The 19204-nt window shown below is 52.6% G+C and overlaps 8 protein-coding genes across 8 annotated transcripts; 4 read left to right on the forward strand and 4 right to left on the reverse strand.

Annotated features, from left to right (window-relative positions):
- Positions 1-98: 98 nt before the first annotated feature.
- Positions 99-1227, reverse strand: POSPLADRAFT_1186036 (hypothetical protein). The gene is made up of 4 exons (XM_024489196.1): positions 1153-1227; positions 982-1103; positions 501-914; positions 99-276 (listed from the first exon to the last, which is right to left on the reverse strand). The coding sequence occupies exons 1-4, from the start codon at positions 1190-1192 to the stop codon at positions 187-189; spliced, it is 666 nt and encodes a 221-aa protein (XP_024333916.1). The 5' UTR covers positions 1193-1227; the 3' UTR covers positions 99-186.
- A 384-nt stretch (positions 1228-1611) lies between these two features.
- On the forward strand, positions 1612-4272 carry POSPLADRAFT_1067899 (hypothetical protein; the record flags this gene model as incomplete). Its single annotated transcript, XM_024482244.1, has 8 exons — positions 1612-1840; positions 1893-1928; positions 2494-2563; positions 2631-3153; positions 3212-3258; positions 3308-3602; positions 3668-4067; positions 4125-4272. 7 exons carry the CDS (start codon positions 1612-1614, stop codon positions 4040-4042), a joined length of 1575 nt encoding a protein of 524 aa, XP_024333917.1. The 3' UTR covers positions 4043-4067; positions 4125-4272.
- A 98-nt stretch (positions 4273-4370) lies between these two features.
- Positions 4371-6679, forward strand: POSPLADRAFT_1061821 (hypothetical protein; the record flags this gene model as incomplete). Its single annotated transcript, XM_024481435.1, has 6 exons — positions 4371-4608; positions 5086-5155; positions 5218-5740; positions 5797-5843; positions 5899-6193; positions 6266-6679. 6 exons carry the CDS (start codon positions 4371-4373, stop codon positions 6677-6679), a joined length of 1587 nt encoding a protein of 528 aa, XP_024333918.1.
- An 850-nt stretch (positions 6680-7529) lies between these two features.
- POSPLADRAFT_1157735 (hypothetical protein) lies at positions 7530-8865 on the forward strand (the record flags this gene model as incomplete). The annotated part of the gene is made up of 3 exons (XM_024487232.1): positions 7530-7779; positions 7840-8150; positions 8308-8865. 3 exons carry the CDS (start codon positions 7530-7532, stop codon positions 8863-8865), a joined length of 1119 nt encoding a protein of 372 aa, XP_024333919.1.
- A 1917-nt stretch (positions 8866-10782) lies between these two features.
- Positions 10783-12245, forward strand: POSPLADRAFT_1061823 (hypothetical protein; the record flags this gene model as incomplete). The annotated part of the gene is made up of 2 exons (XM_024481436.1): positions 10783-11097; positions 11148-12245. The coding sequence occupies 2 exons, from the start codon at positions 10783-10785 to the stop codon at positions 12243-12245; spliced, it is 1413 nt and encodes a 470-aa protein (XP_024333920.1).
- Positions 12246-12671: 426 nt separating this feature from the next.
- POSPLADRAFT_1050193 (hypothetical protein) lies at positions 12672-14298 on the reverse strand (the record flags this gene model as incomplete). The annotated part of the gene is made up of 6 exons (XM_024479934.1): positions 12672-12922; positions 12978-13032; positions 13085-13137; positions 13191-13611; positions 13649-14102; positions 14159-14298. The coding sequence occupies 6 exons, from the start codon at positions 14296-14298 to the stop codon at positions 12672-12674; spliced, it is 1374 nt and encodes a 457-aa protein (XP_024333921.1).
- A 317-nt stretch (positions 14299-14615) lies between these two features.
- Positions 14616-15633, reverse strand: POSPLADRAFT_1157538 (hypothetical protein; the record flags this gene model as incomplete). The annotated part of the gene is made up of 2 exons (XM_024487201.1): positions 14616-14726; positions 15328-15633. 2 exons carry the CDS (start codon positions 15631-15633, stop codon positions 14616-14618), a joined length of 417 nt encoding a protein of 138 aa, XP_024333922.1.
- A 566-nt stretch (positions 15634-16199) lies between these two features.
- Positions 16200-18602, reverse strand: POSPLADRAFT_1050195 (hypothetical protein; the record flags this gene model as incomplete). Its single annotated transcript, XM_024479935.1, has 14 exons — positions 16200-16363; positions 16423-16451; positions 16516-16548; positions 16607-16840; positions 16897-16926; positions 16984-17178; positions 17235-17301; positions 17353-17603; positions 17669-17841; positions 17908-18005; positions 18063-18106; positions 18156-18247; positions 18310-18407; positions 18467-18602. The coding sequence occupies 14 exons, from the start codon at positions 18600-18602 to the stop codon at positions 16200-16202; spliced, it is 1644 nt and encodes a 547-aa protein (XP_024333923.1).
- Between the last annotated feature and the right edge of the window lie 602 nt (positions 18603-19204).

Here is a 19204-nt window from a genome sequence, read left to right on the forward strand (position 1 = left end):
CAACCATCGGGAAGCTTTGTCTGCCAAGCTATTGACTCACAGTTTGGATCTGACATACGTTCGCGATTCAGTGAGGGGAAACATTCGTGAACATGTAAAATAGGCAATGGACAAGTGTGGGCGTGAAAGCGCGAAAGCAAGCCGTGAACGCATTCGTACAATGAGGCCAATCGTGCTAGGGATACATTATGATTTGATCAGTTCGTCAACAACCTTGTCGTCATTTATCTGCGCAACGTTCGCCCCCCGATAGTTGAGTCGCCGCAACACATCGATCTACGTGATCCAGAGATGAGCAAGGCCAGACTTCCGGACTGAGAGAGAATATTGGAAACAAGTGCGCATTCGCTTTCGACTGCTCTCACACTTGCCCACTGTAAATCCACTGTCCTTTAATTACAGTCGCAGATGGGAATCTTAATCTGCCCTGGATTTGCGTGACCTCACTCAGCAGATGCGCACTGGTTTCTAATATCCCATAGAAGATGTGTGATACGCACCACCTTAGTCCGATCGAAGCCCATTGCTTGGAATTTCTCCACATGCGCCCTCTCGAGCCCAGCCATGGCAATTTCGTCCCTCGGCCCGTCCGCCCTGCCCTTACCTCTGACCTCCTTGCCCGACCCGCCGGCATACGCCTGTGTCCAGTATCGTGCAGTCTCCTCAAAGCTGCTCTTACTCGTCATATAGTGCTTCGCGACTTCGGCGTCCTGCGGGTCGCGTGGCTCTGGAGAGCAGAGGAGCGACTGGAGTGAGATGAGTGTAGATTTCAGTGTGAGGACGGGGCTCCAGGCGTCCTTGAGGATGTCAAGGCAGATCGCGCCCGAGGCGGACGAAACGTTGGGGTGGTAAACCTTGGTAATAAATTTCATCTTGACGGGCTGGAAGGGATATGATTCTGGGATGATGATGTCCTGCAGGACCAGCGCGGTTAGCTACTTAGAGTGGCGAGTGGCCGAAGGGGGGGAAGAGCTTACGTACAACTTTGAAGTGTCCCCCTTCATACGGCGTTCCTTCTGGGCCATCGAATTCGCCTATTAGGTGAAATGGAGAATTATCGACAAGGTCGATACTGATGTTCGATGATTTGTCGTTCTTGCAGTCTATGCAAGCGTGTTAGACTGATCGCATGCCACAAAGCAGGTGACCTGCCTGAAATTTCTTTGTTGACGCGTCGTAGTCTTGCATCCATAATGTACCTTTACAAAAAATCAACACAAAAGCAAATGGGTCTCTGAGAGTCCTACAAGTTGACTGGAAGAGACAAAGGTGAAGGTGGCCAGAGGGCGCGCAACGTTAGATCCGATCTGCAGGCCTGAAGTGATCACGTGCATTATGCATCGGCGAGCGGCAGGCGCTACGACTTCCTGCTTGATATCCTTCACGAGCCAATTAGTTTAACGATACTGGTCCTCAAATTCAAAAGCTTTGATGCTCAAATAGGAGTTGCGCTTTGCATATAGATATTGACGGGGGAGGGTGGGTCCTGCACTGCTTTCTATACTTGGATTACTAACCATCATCCCGACTACGCGCGCTAAGTGGTCAGGATAAGAGGCGGCCGGGAGCCTTGCAGTTATCGTGCAGCCTTTCCCCGAACATATAGCTGCGATGAGCGAGACACCACAGGAGCACCCATCCGGGCGAACCAGCGGCGAAACACTTCAAGTGGTCGCTGATGGTGATACCATACTCTCGGTGGTCCAACCTGTATTCCACGAGACTTTCTCGAAGGACTTCGGATTTCTGCCCATTCCGAAACATCTCCGCTACGACCCCGAGCATCCCGCGCACTTCGGATTGCTTCTGAACGCAACTTTCGGGATTGCGAGTACATTTGGTGAGTCGACGCATTATTATTGTTCGAGTGTAGTCTAACGCACCAGTCACAGTCGTTGCAAATCTTTATTATTGTCAACCTCTGTTAAGTAAGTGTACACCAATCACGCATCCTGAATACTGTATATATCCAGAGAAGAAAGGTCTCGACACGCACTCCTATGGAGCTGTGATCAAATCACATCGAGACTGATAGACACTTCCTGGTAATTAGCACTCCTAGGTCATTTTTGGCGAAGCTGGTCCGGAGACACGAAGCTAAGATTCGCGCGGCATAGCTGAGGCTTCGCGAGACTCGAGATGTTTTGAGGCGTGTTGGTACCTCAAGACACCTCAACGAGGAGCGTCTTGGGGTACGTTCACAAATACCTCAGAGCCACCTCACGCAAGTACTACCAGCTACGCTAATCTTGGCTCTGGTTTGGCTGCTCTTCGTCTAGTATATCTGGATTTTGCGCTCAGTCCAGCACATACCTATGTGCGTTCTCAGTCTAAGGGCCTAACGAATTGGATGTACGCCCTGATTGTACAGCGACGCGATTACCTGGCGTACATTGCTTTGGGCACGCATAGGCTAAATGGCAACCATTGGATTGATGCACAGTCGAATTTATTTTCAATTGCTATCAATATCATGACTGATTTTCGACTCAGTTGAATTCTCAAAATCATTTAATGTCACATATGATGAAGTATCCAGGATACCTACTCTAGTTCAGGCAGGGCAAGTGATTGGTTAATCTCTCATTTTGTATGTCAACCTAACGAACCCTTTTTTTTTAAACAAACAGTTACGCTGTCGGTATCGTGTTCATCTCCACTCTCGGCGACCTCGTGCGCCGTCGCCCCCTCCTCCTTGTTCTCGTGACCATCTCCTCCTCGTTAACAATCGGTCTCGCAATCACGAAAAGCCTCGCAGTCTTCGAGGCATTATGTTTTCTCGTCGGTATGGTCACGGTCGTGCCACAGGTCCTCATGCCACTCGCAGCCGATCTTGCGCCGCCCGAGCGCCGTGCATCTGCACTGTCGATCGTGCTCGCGGGCCTCCTGCTCGGTGTGCTCTTTGCCCGTGTGCTTGCGGGTATCATCGCGCAGTTTGTGACGTGGCGCGTCGTGTACTACCTGGCGATTGGCTTGCAGTACTTCGTGCTCGTACTGCTATACTGGATGCTCCCAGATTATCCGGCGAAGAACAAGGGCGCGACGTATTTCGGAATACTGTACTCTATGGGGAAGTTTGCCGTGACGGAGCCAATGCTGATTCAGGCATACCTGATCAATATGCCTTCAAGCGCATGCTTCAGTAATTTCTGGGTGAGTTGCAGCATTCCTTTACGCGAGTTGTCTGTACTAAATGACAATCAACTTACAGGTCACGTTGACATTCCTGCTCGGTGGACCGCCGTATGGCTACTCTACGTACGTCATCTTCTCAGCGGTGTATAAAAACACATCTGACACGACCTAGGCTCGCCATCGGCCTCTTCGGTCTTGTGGGTATGTTTGGCGTCGCGATGGCCCCCCTTGTGGGACGCACCATTGATGGCCTCGTACCGTGGTTCGCGTCTGTTGTTGCAACGCTGGCGCTACTTGTGTTTCAGGCCATTGCGGTCGGCGCGGATGGAGTTAACATCGGCGCGATCGTCGTTGTCTGCTTCGGAATCGACGTGTTCAGACAGATGGTCCAGGTGTCGCTCACAACGTCCGTATTCGGCCTTGACCCCACTGCTCGCGCCCGGCTCAATGCTGTGCTCCTGCTTTCAGTGCGTGAATTTTGTATTTGTGAGCTGATGATGAATGTGAGTGCTCATGTAGCTGCTGCCCGTAGCTTTTTATCGGCCAGGTGATGGGCACCTCTGTGGGGACGCTAGTTTTTACTAAATACGGCTGGCGTCCTGCCGCTGCGCTATCTCTCGCGTGGACGGGCTTTATGCTCTTCATGATCCTCTTGCGCGGACCACACGTCTCACGGTACACATGGTTCGGTTACAGCGGAGGCATTGAGATACGCAAGAGCAAGCTAAACACGCGGGAGCGGAAGCAGGAGAACGACGCGGAAGCGGCGGTAGCAGCCGATATCAATGCGGCTGGGGAAGCGCAAGAGCCTGGAAACGAGAACGAAAAGAGTCTTCGGGCAGAGGCTGAACAGCGAGGAGTGGCCTCGAAGGCGGAGGAGGTAGAGAAGGTTGCCAGCCATGAATAACACAATGATGCCGCGCTAGAGAAAGGCAAGTGAGACTACTTGACGGGTCCGGACACAGCTGACCTCTGCCCTCTTCTCACAGAAGCCCGACATGCCGAGGCGGCAGTGTAGAGTGGTGCATAGAACTAGAGCTGTAAAGCAAGCACCTACGAACATTTTTCTCGGCGCGGAGTTTGCGCACGTTGTCGCAGATAAGCGGCGCCGATGATATATCACCAATCAAGCCGAGCGCGGCCGCTTATGCTCATCTTAGGGGCATATAACGTTCGTAGGCTGCAGATTTGCACGATGTCCCCCACGTCGACTCGGACGCTCCTCGCGTGTGGCCATGAGCGACCCAGCAACGAGCCCTCCGCCTGTCGAAAGCGAGGCGCGGGCGTCTGTTGCAAGTTCAACTAATGAGACGATCGCAGTGGTCCAAGCTCAGGAGGACGAACCAGATTTTACGCCTATCACGAAGGACTTCGGCTTTCTCCCAATCCCGAAGCATCTGCGCCATGACCCCAAGCATCCTGCATACTTCGGACTACTACTGAATGCAACGTTCGGTTTCGCAGGGACGTTCGGTGCGTTGTGAGAACTGCTCTTATTGCGCAATACCCGGTCTAATATTGCTTGTGCACGAAGTCCTAGCCAATTTGTACTATTGCCAGCCCCTGTTGAGTGAGTGTCGCGTTCTCTAATTCATGTTATGTCTGGCCATGCGTACCGGGATGCGGACCTCCGCGAGGACGCCAGGCTCCAGTGGCACTCGAGGCGATATTATGTGCGGCTAAGTCACCTCTGCTCGCCGAACCGGATGCCCTTCTGTTCCGTCTCAATGTGTTGCTCATGTGATTATCGCATGTTGAGTTCCCGCGCGCCCAATAGGCGCTACCTTAGCCGGAGTGATGGGGCGTGGATGCGAACGAAAAGACAAGGCGAAACATACAGCGACCATGTAGTGGTTCACCATAATAATGTCTCCAACGTTCTTCCCACAGGAGTACAACGGGCCTTTCATGACGTAATTGAACAGCTCATGCTGATGCATTGCTCCTTAGTACAGTTCTCTCACACGTTCAATGTTTCGTACGATACTGTCTCCAGGATTCCTACATTAGTGCAAGTGGGGTTAGTGGTTCATATCAATCCATTAACTGATTATAACAGAAACTGACGTCTGTTAATTGCAGCTATGCCGTCGGTCTCTTGCTCATCTCGACCTTGGGCGACCTTGTTCGTCGTCGGCCTCTTATCATCATGCTAGTCTTCATCTGCGCTTCTTTATCCATAGGACTCTCTTTCACCACCAATTTCGCCGTCTTCCAAGCACTCTGCTTTCTGACCGGCGTTTTCACTGTTGTCCCACAAATCCTTCTGCCACTCGCCGCAGACCTTGCGCCACCAGAGCGACGTGCGACCGCACTCTCTATCGTACTCTCTGGTCTCCTCTTGGGCATTCTCCTCGCGCGAGTTCTCGCGGGCGTGATTGCACAATTTGTCTCGTGGCGCGTCGTATACTACCTCGCATTCTCCGTGCAATATGTGGTGTGCGTATGGTTATATCTCGTGCTTCCAGACTATCCTGCGAAGAACAAGGGCGCAACGTACTTTGGTCTCCTATGGGGCATGGCCAAATTTGCCGTAACGGAACCTCAGCTTGTTCAGGCAGTCCTGATCAGTATTCCCTCTGCTGCATGCTATACCAACTTTTGGGTCAGTAATGTTCCCCGCCATTTGCACTGTGTGCCATTTTGAACCCATACTTCCAGGTCACGTTGACATTCTTGCTGGGCGGGCCACCCTATAACTACTCGACGTATGCTCCTCATTCTCTAGTAACGTCACCGTAGGGTTAACACTCACATGGGCAGGCTGGTGATCGGTCTGTTTGGCCTTGTGGGCATGGTCGGTGTCGGGCTTGCCCCTCCGCTCGGCCGCCTGATCGACTCCCTCGTTCCATGGTTCGCGTCCGTGATTGCATGTATCGCCTACATAATCACGCATGTGATCATGGTCGGTGCGGACGGTGTGAATGTGGCTGCGGTCGTAATCGTATGCATCGGCATCGATGTCTTCCGGCAGATGGTGCAGGTATCGCTTACCACTGCAGTATTTAGCCTCGACCCGGCCGCGCGTTCGCGCATGAACGCCATCATCCTCATCTCGGTATGTTGTACTCCAGTTTGGATAACTCGTGGTTTCCCAGTGTGGTGTGTTCTGATAAAATCATTCACGCAGCTGTTCATTGGACAAATTATGGGCACCGCAGTGGGCTCTGAGGTGTACACGCAGCATGGTTGGCGCCCAGCTGCTGCCCTGAACCTCGCATGGAGCGGCTTGATGCTTTTTGTGGTGCTTGCACGCGGGCCACATGTATCCAGGTACACGTGGGTCGGCTGGGAGGGTGGTTTAGAGGTGCGGAAGAGTAAAGTCACTGCGCAGAAAAGGCGTGATGAGGAGGCCGGCGCATCGGACATCCAGCAAGGGGGCGATGAGAAACATGCACTTGAGGAGAAGCAGAGTGTGCGTGAAGAGAAAGACGCTACTACGGTTGGTATGCAAGAGGTGAAGAGTTCTGAAACACGTGAGGGGGAGAAACAGGATGAAGATCAGCCTCCGATTGTCGAGGTAGCCACACACTCTGCGGAGTGACAAGGATAGACGACACTGAAAAGCGTACTTGCCAACACGCAACATAGATAGTACGTAGACTTAGTTTACCGCACTAGACAAATGATACCAGATGATTCAAGTGGACTATCAACGCGCATTCTTTCCCATGAACGCCAGTGATATCTAACACATTCCACGCGATTCAAAGCATAGCCGCATTACTCTCAGCGTGGGCCCGGCACCCCGTTCATCACAGCCGTAAGTAAGTATATATGTATATGTGCGGCTTCCCGCGAGCGCCGCAATGGTGTTACGCTGCCTTGCTGCAGAACGCCAAATCTACAGGGTGTTTAATTCATGGAACGTGGAACCGGAATCCGGAACGTTACACTCTTGTAGCGTGACTGCGCACCGCCACCTACCGCCACTCCTTCAGCTCGGCGGTTGAGTGACATCTGGGATCGTCCGCCACTCGACCGCGTGCTAAGCCCCCGCAATATGGCGGGTGAGTTCTCCAGAGACTGAAGCGAGCACATCTATGCACACGGCGTTAGTCCGTCACCAATACGCAGTGTGTCTCTTTCTCGTCCTAAGCTGCCAGCATCTCTGGCATGACCTAACCGACAGATTGAAAGAAAGATGCGTCGTTCGTCACGCCCAAAGCGTGAGGCTTTGACCCGCCGTGGCCACCTTTGGTCAATTGTCATTGTACAAGGTTCATCGATAGAAGATAGGTCACAGGGCCACAATGCAGGAGGCACTTCTTATATACGGCGGCATATGACAGCTGAGCATCCGAGTTGTCAAACCCTTACCTCTATCAGTCTTCGCCGTTCCGTCGCCTGCACCTGGGCGTCCACATCACGTCAGGACCTAAATACCGTGAAGAATGTCGGCCCATACCCCCGATACCGACAACAATCACACTTCCACACACCATGACGGAGGATCACGCGGTGGCCACCATGGTAGCGAACGTAGAAGACCTATCAGGGAACTGAGTGAAGGACTTCTTGCCCCGCCCATAAAGACCATAGATAAGCCAGAAGCCACAGGAGCGGACATTGTACTCAAGGATCTCACCTATCTTGGCTCGTACAACTGGACGGACGCAGAGAAACCGACAATCATTGTCCCAGGTGCGCTCTCCTATGCTTATCTTCTGATCCTCAACGCAGCTAACATGAAACGCTTGATAGGATCGCCGCCTATGTGGCGTGATAGACCGTTGCCATTCACAATCGTCCCAGACAAAGGGCTGCAGTTCGTCGACCAAAATGCGTTTCGGATGCCCTCCTCTCCACTATATCCACTGTTCCGCGCAGTTGATGTAGTCGCAGAGGAGAACGGAGGGAGCGTTGATTGGCCGGAGGTCGACTTTGTCACTGACCGAAATGGACTGCGCAAGCTGCTGAGGTGGATCACCAACAAAGCGGAGCCGTTCAGGATTGACATGCGGCTCGCGGGCAGACGAACGATCCTGCTCTCGAGGTGGGAGAAGCGCGCGCGCGTATGGACGAATGGTTCAGGATACGGATATCAATTCGAGGAGGAAACTACTAGGAAGGCGCCGGGCTGCGAGAAAGGCACCGGTCATCATCGTATAGTGAAATATGTGAGAGGATCTGATGAGTATACCACACTTCGTGCTTACATTCCGCACATAGGATTTCGGTGGATTGATCATCGTTGTGCGCTTTGAGGTAGACGCCTGCATCTCGGAGAGCACTTCTTCTCACACGGCCACAGCTTCTGATGTCGACAGTCTAACGCAGACGCTCTCGGGTATGAGTGTTGGCACCGCCGCTTCGACTACTTCGACCGAGCTCGATGTCACCAACGCTGGCCAGCAGGTGCCCCACACCTCCATCATCGAGGTGGCCACGCGGTCGGCAGGTCGCCCGAACAACTGGCGCGACAAGCATGCACAGATGTACTTTTCGCAGACGCCGCACCATTATCTGGCCACGCACCGGGATGGAGAATTCTACGAAATTACGAAGCACCAACTCGACAGTGAAGAGATGAAGCTATTGCAGGTGAAAGCGCAGGACGGACTCAGTCAGTTGAGAGCGCTGCTGGAGACAATTCAAGATCTTCTGGTTGAGCACGGCTCGACGACGATGTTGAGCCTCGTCTACCAAGACAAGAAATTGGAGGTATTCAAGAGAAACGACGAGCAGAGCATCATACCTGACGATGTTCTTGCACGATTCAATGCATAGAGACTAGTAGCCTTTGTATCGGGCAAGAAGCTGCCACGCCCCTAGAACATGAATATACACTATCCTGTACCTATCAAATTATGCTCCCGATTGAAATGCAGACCGATTTGCTCACCATTCTCTGTCACGTTATCGCTCGAATTCTCATCACTTAGACGCACGGCTGCCCTCGTCCTCTGGCTTTATGGACTTCTCTCCCATGCGGCCTAATATCTACGCGAAGACAGAAAGACGCATAGGTGCGCTCCACAGTCGCTTCATTGCCTTCCAGAACAGAATAAATGTCGCCGAAAACAAGCGACTTTTCAAGTTCGCTGTTACCGAAGCGCTCAAATGTGGCTGAAGGTCGCAGAAACGGCTGCTCATCAGGAAAACCCCCAGGCTCCTTCCCGCCGCTGTGGGAGTTATAGGGGACTTCATCCGAATAGCGTACTCAATGTTTTATCTTGTCCGAGAATAGAAGTCTTGCCACAGATCATGTGCCATTACATCACGTGCATATCATGTGACATCCCATTTGAACCTTAATCCCCTATAACTCCCTACAGCGGCTGGCACAAAACATCTACAAACAGCGGAGAACCGGCGCCGCACCTCCCATATGGGGCAGGATTGAGTCCCGGAAATGATAATAGACATCAAAACATTTCAATCTCGTCAATTGAGGTCATCGCAACCCCATGAGTGAATGTAACAACGATGCGCAGAAAGCCCATTGTTCGCAACACTTTGCATCTTGGAAGCCACATTATCAGTGCGAAAGTCGAGAACCTGGATCGCAGATGCATGGAGAGTGCTGAACTTGAAGTGCCAGCCAGGCCAAGGATGGGTTATTCAACGAAGGGGTGTTGCATGAGGCCTTTACCAGTCAGAAGGACAAAAATTACCCTCGACAGGGATGCGCACATCTGTGTCAAAGCCAGGTATAAATTTTCTATCAGAGGGGTGAAAGCCATGGTCACAAGGTTGCACCGAGGACGACGAGACGTGATGCTGGGACACATAAACGCTACTGTAATACACGGGACCGTGATGATTATGTAATGATAGGCCAGTATCCTGCCTTCCTAATCTAGGTGACATGCGCCGGTCCCCCGCTGCTTGTAGATGTTTTGTGCCAGCCGCTGTAGGGAGTTATGGGGGTTTAAGGTTGGGATTCGGAGTTTGATCTTGCCTCGGATGTAGCCGGATTGTGGCGCAAGTGTGGCGGATGGGTTTGCAGGACTTAGCTTGCGTCAAGTTTGTCGAATTGAGCCCCTATAACTCCCACAGAGGCGGGAAGGAGCCTGGAAAACCCCACACTCAGTCTCTGAAATTAAGTCAAGTAAGGAAAGTAAGCTGAAAATGGCCTTAGCTCCTGAAGTTCAAAATATAAGTAGGTCATTGGCGCTTATCTTGGTCGCTTGTTTCTCGCTTTCAGCGACATTTACGCGGCAACTTTGAATCGACCTATGTCAGCGGCAACTTCGAGCGCACCTACTTCTGTGTGTCTCCCCAATATGTGAGTCGATAGGCCAACAATGCGGTAGGCTTCGTTCCCTCATGTGAACCGGACCGCGCCGTCCTTGTCTCGGGAGTAAGTGATGCGTTCTGCTAGCAGCAGGCATGGATCTTGAATCATGAACCAGGCATACCAAGATTGCACGGGACATGTTTGTCTTTCAGCACAAGCACTAGCGTTTCAATAAAGTATGTGGCGAGTCAGCTTTGCGTCCTTATATTCAAACAGCGCACGTAGGATGTTTGGCATCCAGGCCATTGGGGCACTAGACGATTGCGAAACCGATCGCGAGGCTAACAGCGTCAGCCGCAGACGAGGCTGACATTGCTGACACTGGAGGCGAACATCGGGCAACTTCAAGATCAGGCCTATTTAAACCCCTCCGACACTCTCGTCTCTCCATCGAAACAACCACAATGCTCACTCTCTACATTCTCACTCTCGCACGCCGCATCTTGCTGGACAACCTCCAGCATATGCTCCGCGCTACTCTGCTACTCAACTCTCTTCTCTCTGGCTCCAAGCCCGGGGGCCAAGAGCTGCTGCTGCCTACACCGACGACCAACGATGGCATCGACCTCGACCCGACACCGACGCGTGTTGTGGTTGTGACCGCCGACACCACGCTCATCGCTGTCATCTGTTGGGTTGTGTGCGTCGTCGCTACCTTCGGTCTGTCTGTCGGCTGGCTGCTCTGGCACCCCTATGCGCCTGGCTTGGGCAACGGCAAGGTATGTGCCCGCTCAATGCTATATCCTAACCTAAGCTGATCAGACATCAGCATGTGGTCGCAAGTCTCGGTGCTGTGTGCTCGTCTGCAACTGGAAGGATGTCGGACCCTCCACGGTGGGAGGCTGACATAAAGTCGAGGAAGAAGGTCAAGATGCGCCCTCGGCCTGTGTCCGGGCGTCGTCAACGTCGTGTACGCCTCATGGAGCGGTCGAAGCAGTGTAGTCCTCGCAAGTCTCAGGCCAATGCTGAGTCTGCCTGGTCGCTCGGGTCTTTGCCAGTCATCAAGCTGCTCACTTGGTACTCTCCTGCTGCTGTCGACGAGTCTTCTCTGCCTGCTGCGCCTAGTGTCGAGGAGGTCAAGGCCGACGACGTGGGCTTCTACTTCTCGTCAGCCGACATTGGGTTGCTTGACGCCTTCGTCCGCGAGCGCTATGTCCTCGCCTGGAAGCTCGTCTACGTGTCGCTCGGGGACGCCTCTGCCACGCTGATCCTGCGCATGCTGTTCACGCACGAGGGCGCGCACCCGGACGACGCACCGACCGACTGTGCTGTCTTCCTCCCGCTCGTCGCTGCGCACGACCAGGAAGCACTGTTCAAGGTGTGGCTTGGCGATCACTTTGTCGGCGTGGGCCAGCCTGGGCAGATGGTGTGGAGCGAGTACCAGGTGTATGCTCGGAGCGTTGGACTGCAGCTCTGGAATCACCTGTGGGACTGGGAAGTGTCGGCCACGCTGGACGCCATCGACGCTGCGCTCGCTGGGCAGGATGGACCTTGTGCTGAGGCGGAAGTTGGCGTTGACGACTCCGGCTTTGAGGACGAGCATTACGGATACCACGGCGAGGACGAGGCGGACAACGCCTGGGACGACGGCGAAGACACGGACGGCTACTACCCTGACGGCGAGGTGGCCTATGAGCAGCAGCCCAGTGGCCAGGGTTCGGCCTACGATGCGCTGCTCGCTGCCCTCGACGATGCGATTGCTATGCATGACGGTGCAGGCACCGACATGCAGCATGGCGTTGACGATGGTGGCTATGAGGACGAAGCGCAAGGATGCTACGAGGAGGACGAGGCTTATCGCTCCTGGAATGGCTCGTACTACGACGCCGACGCGACATACGGTCCTTGCTATGGCGAAGACGCGTAGCGGCTGGGCGCGAGACAAGAACTGAAGGTTGCAATTTCCCACGACGAAGGCAAATGCTAGTGACTGCGAACGATATACACGCTCGTTCTACGAAGAGGAAGGTGAGCGCGCTGGCTGATTGTTCCGAAACATGGTCCCTGATCCTTTGTCTTCCAGGTGCGACGTGATGACGGGGCGGCTGGTATTGAGGATGAACATATGGCGAGAGAACGTGACAGGGTTCTGGGTATCTCGGTATCTTTGTGTGAGGATAGGAAATGCAATTCCGATGTCAGCTAGAAACTTTGTTACAGCGTGCCCAAACAAAAAAAGCAGAGATAAACTATCATGCGAAACCGGTATGAGAAGTGGGATCATTCGTTCGCAGGATCCGTGCCTATCAATCGTCCATTTCCACAGCCCCAACAAGCCTCCAGGAGTGCCGACTCAGAAGCCACCCTTGCCTCGTACCCGGGCAATGCTGCCTTGTAGACCTTTGAAAAGTCCTGTGATGCCGCTGGTGACGCCGGTCGAATCTGTGAGCTCGACACCTTGCGCATCGCGCCACACGCCGTCATGTCCAACACGGTGCAAGTGCGTATTCTGCACATGGTGGATTGCGTCCAGCCATTCTCGGCAGATTTGGGGGCTGTCAATCATAACGTTCACCTCTTGGCTGTGAAACCACGACTGGACGTCTGACATGCGTGATCTAATCAGCAGTATGTCCCCGAATAAAACGGCCCTGCATACCCATATTCCCGTTCCCAACGATTCCCAGCGCTTCGTCCACAATCATCAGCTTGACCTGTCCATATCTTCAGCATGTGGGATCAATCGTCTCGAGAACGTATACATACGTGACAATTCCGTTGCTGAAGGTGAGCATTAATCGGCTTGACCTGATCCCGCGCTGTGCAGAAGACAGTCAGCGTCCCGCACCTAGACCGTGATGGCCGCACTGACCCGTGTACCAGTGAAACTTCAGCCTGTCCTTCTCGTCCTCTGTCATCTGCGCATAGATCTTCCTCACCACTTCCTCGTTTGTCCCACCCTGAAGCGGCAGCGCTTCGCCCCCGTCGTTAAATCCGACGTCCACGTACAGGATGCACTCCACGCCGCGCCGCACCGCGCCCAGCACGCCCTCGACGACCGGGCCCGCGCTGAACGTCGGGGTCTGGATGAACACCTGGCGCTTTGCGTGCCTGAGTGCTGCGAGCCACGCCGAGTCCTGCGGATTCAGCAGCGCGCGCTCGTCGTTGTTCGGCTTCCCGTACGGCGGGCGGTTCACAAGCGCCATTGGCACCTCAGCGTGCGGTGCATGTAGGACGTGCGGCGTATATTCCTCATCCTTCGTCGGATCGTACGGAACGGTGGCCTGCGTAGTCTGGTCGCCCGCATCTGCGCGCTTCGTGAGTATGTACGTGCAAGCTGAAGTGCGCAGACGTACTGATGTGGTCCGTGATGGACTGATACCGGCCTGAGATGAAAGGGTGCTCGCCTTCCTTCCCGCCCACTGTGTTTTTCTCCAGCTCGCTTGCATCCTTGTCCATGGCCTCCTTGCCTTCGGCGCGTAGACTCTTGCATAGCTCTTCACCACGTTTGCCGTCGAGCAGATGCGTCGATGCGTACTCGTTCTCCATTCCGAAGCGATAGCCCTCACTGGGCACTGAGTATGGCTTTGAAAGGAGCGGTAGCGGAGGATGCATCGCTTTGTACCACGATATGAGTGCTGTGTCGTACATGCTATCCACGATGGGTCCTTCCAGATGAATCATCATCTCCACGTTAGGCCGATCCTGGATGTTGTTCGAGCACAATAGGGCCATCTTGCGGTCGACGATCATGAATTTGCTGTGGAATGTCCCAAGTACCGGCCTGCACGATCTGTTCAGCAAAACAAGAATCAACGGATTGAAGAAATATCCACGCACTGATGGAAGTTCACGAGCTCGAAATCCACCCAAGGCATCTCACTCCGCTGCGGGAGCTTCACCTCATCTTTGGTCCATTCGTCTTCGTCGACGTAGATGTGGCTCTCCGTGAGCATCTTCAGATTGGCGCGATCATACATGAGCTTCACGACGACTCTCTTTCCGCGCTGCTCTGCACGACGAGAGAGCTCGATGAGCGCATCGTTGATCTTCGTCGCGGACTTGGATGACTGCCAAAAATTGGTCGCAAGGAAAACCTCGTGCTCTGCCTTCACGATGCAGTCGTAATGATGCTGGATAATGTCGGGTATACTGGGGAAGCAGTGATAGTTAGCGCACAATTCATTCATGGGGAAAGTTAGAAGGACCATTGTGGCGGAGAAGGTATGTCAAGCATGCATATATGCGTCTGCGCGAGGGAATCTGCCATAGAAACTTAGGCATAGGCACAAGATACTCACACAGAAATGATTGACAGAGTGACAACTCCGCGCGAGCCAAGAAGAGGTGGAGAAATGGCACCTGCCCATGGATCAACGTCCAAGGTTTTGAGGACATCGTAATAGACCTGAAAATCAGGAGGTCAGTGGTCGCCGTTGGTTGATCATGAACAATATAGAACTCGAATAAATGGAAATAAACACGCGCGACAGTAGCTAATATACTCAGCGCATACACGCACTGCACAACCGAGCGCGCGAGAGTGTTAGTGAGTGTGGTATCGCCTAAGTACGTGCAAATAGGCTCGGCCCGACGCCCATTGCCAAGATCACGACTGTAGAAGGACGACCAATCATGTCTTCGTCTTCAAGTTCATTTATAACTGAGGGATTCAGGACGAAGCATGTACACGTTGGACAACCTAATGCGCCGTAAAAACTAACACGCAACATCACAAAGTGCTTTCGTGCGACCCACAAAGCCCGTAGTGGTCACAGATAGACCATGTCGTTCATACGCACAGGAGAACTGGGGGAAAGAACTGGGTCAATCATTCTCGAAGCGTGATTCAAGTTGTCCAGCGTACAACACACTATACGTGTTAACGCGACGCCCCGCACTTGCTCGCTTCGCATGTGTTGGTTCATGCTACCGCCAGTATTCATATGGGCGCACAATGCACCAAGCGCAGCCCAAAAAAGAGTAATACCGGATATGAAAAGACTCACCTTCAGAAAGAGGTCAGTCGGCCTTGTTCCAAACTGACCACACTCTGCTGCTCTGTCCAGATCTTCCGGTGTCGGATCATCCTCACGCACGGCTTCCTTGGCTTCGTCTGGAGCATGGCCGGTCTTGAGCATGTCGCGTATTGTCGCAGTGATACCACCTGTGGCATTGGGCTTGTGTATGCCATGGTGATGTTCAGCGTAAAGCGTCTTGCCGAGTTCGCCAGGAGACGAGTCGGGCGAGGTAGCAAAGGCGGCGGTGAGAGTCTTGTCAGAGTGAGTGAGGTTGTAAACGCGTTCAGAAGTCATGGTTGAGGTTCAATTGGTTTCCGTCTCCCCGGGGTGCTGCTGCATATACATACGCCCCACTATGAGCCATGACGCGACGACTGCGCCTGCAGCTCCACTTGCCCAGATGAGGACATGGCGAATACTAGGCTCGATTGCTGCGTGTGATGTTTTTGTTTCCAGATCGTGTATAGAGCACGCCGTTGTAGGCTCTTGAGTTGAACGATGCACCCGAATGACAAGACGAGCGGAATATACAGGTGAGCTGGCTGGGACGGTAAATAGGAAATGCACTCGATCAGGACTGATCGATCAAACGGATCAACGCTTTGCCAACGCACTTGCGTTTATTACTCATTACTCAAATATGTAACACCAATCCATGCTTAGCCACAACCCACGAGTCTAAGAAAAAGCAACGACGCAATAATATATAATTTTCCGCGCGATTGAAGACGAAGCATATCCTGGCAGGGGTCATGAAGCAGGTCAACCGAGTGGGAAGAAAAAAGAATGCAGCGCTTTTCACATGAGAACGTGTTGGTAACGAAGTAAGCATAATGGGTATCAGCATTGGCTTCAAAGCATCATTGGAGCGTAGGCTTTTTGTACAACCCAACCTTAAGTGGAAGCTGAGCCACGTTGCTATCCTTGCCAACCGTAGGGTATCGGACTCCAGATATGTTCCATTCGATGGGCTTATCGGTCAACTCGAAGGTGAAGTTCGAAAGTAAAACGGCGAGAACGACCTCTGAACAGGTAAAGGTGTTCAGGATTAGAACCTTGGATGACGCGGATGAGTTAACTTACTCATTTCCATTTCGGAGAACTTGAATCCGCTGCCAACGGAAATAGAGTTAGTGTATCCTTGCGAAAACTACCACGGATCAGATCCGGACGCACATGCAAGCTCGTCTTCCTGCCATGAATGTCATCCTGCAGACAGGGCAATAGGGTCAGAGGCTACCCGCTCGGCGCATAGCCAAAAACTCACAGATTAGAGTACACCCCTGGGACGGGGTTTTCTGTCACTGTCTTCGGAAGCGGCGAGAGCCAGCGTTCCGGCTTCCACTCATAAGAGTCTTCACCCCAGCGCTCCTTGCGCCCGTTGCTGCCCTGTATACCAATGAGGATTTCCGTGCCTCTTGGGACCAGAATCTCGCGCATGACGGTGCCGTCGGTGCCGACGATGGGTTCGGACAAAGGAAGGATTGTATCTTGAGTCGGTCTTATTGGAAACACTGTCAATACGAAGCCCACAACAGAAATGCAATGAAGACGTACGTGCGCGCCAGATTGGTGACACCGGGGAAACTATCAGACAGTGGCCGTCAGAGCTGAATATACAGATGTAGACGCTAACGAACTCACACTCGCAGAGTCTCTCTGCATACCCCATCTAGTAGAGGGAGAGCGTCCAGATCGTCATACGCCATGTACTCTTCAGCATTCGCAGCCAGAATTTCTTCGCGCAACTTCTGCTGTGTGTCTGGATGGATGGCGAGTTGCTGCAGAATGCGAGCCAGCGTGTTCGACGTGGTGTCAGTAGCCGCGAAAAGGAACGTTCTGTGTAGACAGTGAGCTTATGCCACGATGACGTTGGCAGTACAAAGAACACTTACGACATCTGAGCCACAAGCTCCTCCTCTGGGATCCTGTCAGCCTCGGAAGCCATAGAATTGGCTTTCACTGCGCCACGAATTAGTCTTATCAAACCAAGAGCGCATGCGTCACTCATACTCAAGATGCTCATGATATCTTTCCCTTCTCCTACTTGCTTCATAACCGCCTCATCGCCGCGTGCCAGAGCGATTTTCTTCGACGTGAAGATCTCCGAAGAGCAGCGTTGCATCGTGTCCACGATCTCTTTGGCGTCCCGCACCTGTCCAAGTGGGAAGTAATGCATGACCATGCGCCGGAACCACGCTGGTCCCAGCTTGTAGACATATGGGACCAGCCGTCTAAGGACATTGATGCGTTGCAAGGTTGGCCTGCGGCGTGCCATGATTAGTATCGGAAGCAAGTCCATGATGGTACGGATTGTGATCATACGCACTGAAGGTGTTTCATGGCACGGCCGTACTCGTTGTCGCCGTCCTCGACCAATTTATCAAACGAATAGCCCAAGCCACCTTGGCCAATAAGCTCCAGGGCAGTCCGGCCCATCCATTTAAGCATGTCGATCTCTTGGGGACCGTCTGAGACGCGCATTGTTATCGCATCGCGGACCTGGAAACCCAAATCAAGGATGCGTTTACAATGACAAATAAATCAAGCAACACCGCATTTACTAACCTTGTGTAAAACGCCATAGAATATCGGGAGCATATGACGCATATGCTTGATCGAGAATACTGGGTTCAGCAGTTTCCTTTGTTTGCGATGCTTCTCGCCTGTCAGTGTAATCCGACCGTAAATGACCATACGGCAATGAAACGACGGGAGCTTACCAGCAGTTGCTAGTAGACCCGGACCAAAGAGCAAATATGTCATGCTAAAAGGAAATTCGCAAGCAAGCCGAGTAACACATATTGTAAACTTACGCGAAGAACGCCTTAGTTTCTTGATAGACTTGTTCTTCCTTGACAAGGATAGTCTGCAGCGCTTTAGGGTCAGCAACGTACAAAATGGGCCGCTGTGACGTTACAAGAAACGTCAGTAAATTCTTGCAGTCAGACGTTTAAGATTGACACTTGCCCCAAGGAAGCCATGGATTTTCGCGACGGGTCCATAGTTGAAAGAAACATCCCGTTGGAAGTCTGCACCGTCACGCGCAAACCATTGCTTCAAGTTACCTAGGAAGATTTAAGCGTTATAAGTCATCTGGAGCCAACAGATACGATAACAGAATCACCTGTCCACTGGGATTGAGGCGGTGGACCTGGGATATTACGCAAAGTCGAGCGTGACGACCATCGGCGCAGTAGGAACAGTAGAACCGCGACGGCCCCGGCGATGCCCAACTGGGTCGGGATATTGTCGGTGCTCATGGGTGAAGACAAGAGCGGTAGATGAAAGTGAGACTTGGTCGGCGTCGTATCTTATATGAAAGAACGAGTCCGCGGGCCGCGTATGGTATAATATACATGGATGCTATTTCGTCGAATGAATTACGTGGCCATGACAGTTCAAAAACAGGGCAACGGCAGGTCATGGTTCCCAAGTCCCAGTCCCATGAGGCGACGACCCGTGACGCAGCCAGGGAACCCAATTGGGAGATTGACATGTACTATCAGATACGGGGTTTTGCAAAACCCATCAATTTTGCAGAACTGCGTGATCTCCACCGCACACCATGAAAATTATAATTTTAATCATTGTATATGCTAGTAGGCACTTAGTATACGCCATGTGCAAGACCGATTGAGAAGAAATGAAGGTGAAGTGAAATGACGGCCTGCAGACTGTTCTTGAGGTGTTCTGCAAACATGTGATGAGCGAGATCCAGAGACAATCATTATATTTCTTGACGATAAGACATTTGATCCGTTATATTACAGCTTTGAATGTTCTGGTACACCAGCCCGATTCACCCAGCAAGACATGGCTGGTGGGCGATGGTTGTTCTGGTTGAGCAAGCGTGACACTCGCC

The sequence above is a fragment of the Postia placenta genome, assembly GCF_002117355.1.
Source record: "Postia placenta MAD-698-R-SB12 unplaced genomic scaffold POSPLAscaffold_19, whole genome shotgun sequence".
NCBI lineage: Eukaryota > Fungi > Basidiomycota > Agaricomycetes > Polyporales > Adustoporiaceae > Rhodonia > Rhodonia placenta.